The sequence below is a fragment of the Octopus bimaculoides genome, chromosome 7 (genome assembly GCF_001194135.2).
Source record: "Octopus bimaculoides isolate UCB-OBI-ISO-001 chromosome 7, ASM119413v2, whole genome shotgun sequence".
In the NCBI taxonomy this organism is placed as follows: Eukaryota; Metazoa; Mollusca; class Cephalopoda; order Octopoda; family Octopodidae; genus Octopus; species Octopus bimaculoides.
This window is the reverse complement of record NC_068987.1, coordinates 56,796,521-56,798,469: the sequence shown is the minus strand read 5'-3', so window position 1 is coordinate 56,798,469 and position 1,949 is coordinate 56,796,521. Positions and strand designations below refer to the sequence as shown.

At 31.5% G+C, this 1,949-nt stretch overlaps 1 protein-coding gene across 1 annotated transcript in view; it reads right to left on the bottom strand.

Annotated features, from left to right (window-relative positions):
• LOC106873892 (adenosine deaminase 2) overlaps positions 1 to 1,949 on the bottom strand; it is a 43,679-nt gene that overhangs the window by 27,914 nt on the left and 13,816 nt on the right. Inside the window, exons 2-3 of the mRNA XM_014921417.2 lie at positions 1,374 to 1,529; positions 714 to 783 (exon numbers count right to left, since the gene is read on the bottom strand). Coding sequence (XP_014776903.1) covers positions 714 to 783; positions 1,374 to 1,529 — 226 coding nt within the window. The remainder of the gene's footprint in view (positions 1 to 713; positions 784 to 1,373; positions 1,530 to 1,949) is intronic.

Sequence of the window (1,949 nt, the reverse complement as noted above, 5' to 3'; positions counted from 1 at the left end):
TATATATATATATATATATGAAAGAAGGTTTGAAAATGCACTTATTTTAAAGATATTTATTTACTTAACCGGTTTCACTTTTTTAGAAAAAGATTATCAAAAGTCTTTGAGAATAATAAAAAATGTTAAAAAACAGTTTGAATATTAAAATGCATATATACATTCTTTGATGATAATAAGAGGAATATATTTAAAGTATAAAGCTTTGTATGAACTTTGTAGTGTTACATACTGATTATCACATATTCTCTGATAATAAGATGAAAATGTTTAAAACAGTGTAAGTATGAAAATACATATATGGAAAAATACATATACATATTCTTTGATAATCGCAAAAATGAGGAGAAACTGACCTGGCTTTTTTTCTCTCTTGTGTGTATATATATATGCATGTATGTATTATGCATGTATGTATTAGGCATGCATGTATGTATGTATGTATGTATGTATGTATGTAGGTGTGTATATATGTGTGTATGTGCGTGGTTGTGTGTGGGCGCGTGGGTGTGCGTGTATTTGTTCGGCGTTGGGTGGCACAATCCCGTAGTAGAATATCGTTTGTTTTGGTTATGTCTCTTTCATCCTAAAAAATTCAATAAACTAAACAAACTAGTTATGATATCATCGATTAAATTCGTATAAGGTAGTGTCCCAGTATATCGACATCAGTGTTGTAATTGAATTCTGTAAATCAAAATAAATCTACTTACATCTCATCAAAAGCAATCACACCTTCGGTATGATACTTTCTAGCGTGACAGACACGTTCCCAGGCACAACCTAAGATATAAAACAGGAAATTAATGTTGCTTTCATGTTTATCATGTTCTAGAGGGCATTGATAATATGTAAGTGTAAACAAATCTGTCACCGCCACTTTCTCCATCACTGTCATTGACGCCTATTTCCATTTCGCTTTGGAACCATGTTGCTGAACCTTCGAGGGAACCTCTACGTGGTCATTTCATTTGCTAGAAGTACCAACCAAATTTTCTCTCAAATGGCTATACTGTCTTGGAACAGGAGGTACACATTGATTAACGTAGTTCTCAGAAAATGTAGATTCTCCTGTCGCAATTTCTTCCTGAACAACCTATACAGATTATTTGCTTATAGTGATCAGATGCTGGGGGTCATTCCTTCCGTCAAGTAAACATTGCCTGTACAAGTGCTCAGTGGATCAACATTCTCTGCATTATAGATCTGTTTAAGTGGGACTGACCAGGGCTACTCACTCAAAAACGAGAACAAGCAACATCTATAACAACAACAAAAACAACTATAACCATCACCGGAACAACAACAACACACACACACACGCAAATGCATGCATAACGAGTGACTGAATGTTAGATAGACTTGCCACTTACCTCTTATCTTTGGTGGTAATTTCGGGCAAAATAGGAATTTGTAAACTATATACTTTTCCCGATCCCAACACATGTAACAATTCGGCATGTAAGTGGCAAATGAGATAAGCCAATCAACACTAGCCATTGCAGAGCCGTGGACGTGTAGCAGACCACCTAATAATAATAATAATAATAATAATAATAATAATAATAATAATAATAATAATAATGATAATAATGTTAATAATAATAATAATAATAATAATAATAATAATAATAATAATGATGATGATGATGATAATAATAATAATAATAACAACAACAATAATAATAATAATAATAATAATAATAATCCTTTCTACTAAAGCACAAGGCCAGAAATTTCGACCTCGGTGGAATTTGAACTCAGAACGTGCAGGCGTACGAAATACTGCTAAGCATTTTGCCCGGCGTGCTAACGATTCTGTCAGCTCGCCGCCTTTATAATAATAATAATAATAATAATAATAATAATAATAATAATAATAATAATGATAATAATAATAATAATAATAATAATAATAATAATAATAATAATAATAATAATAAGAAGAA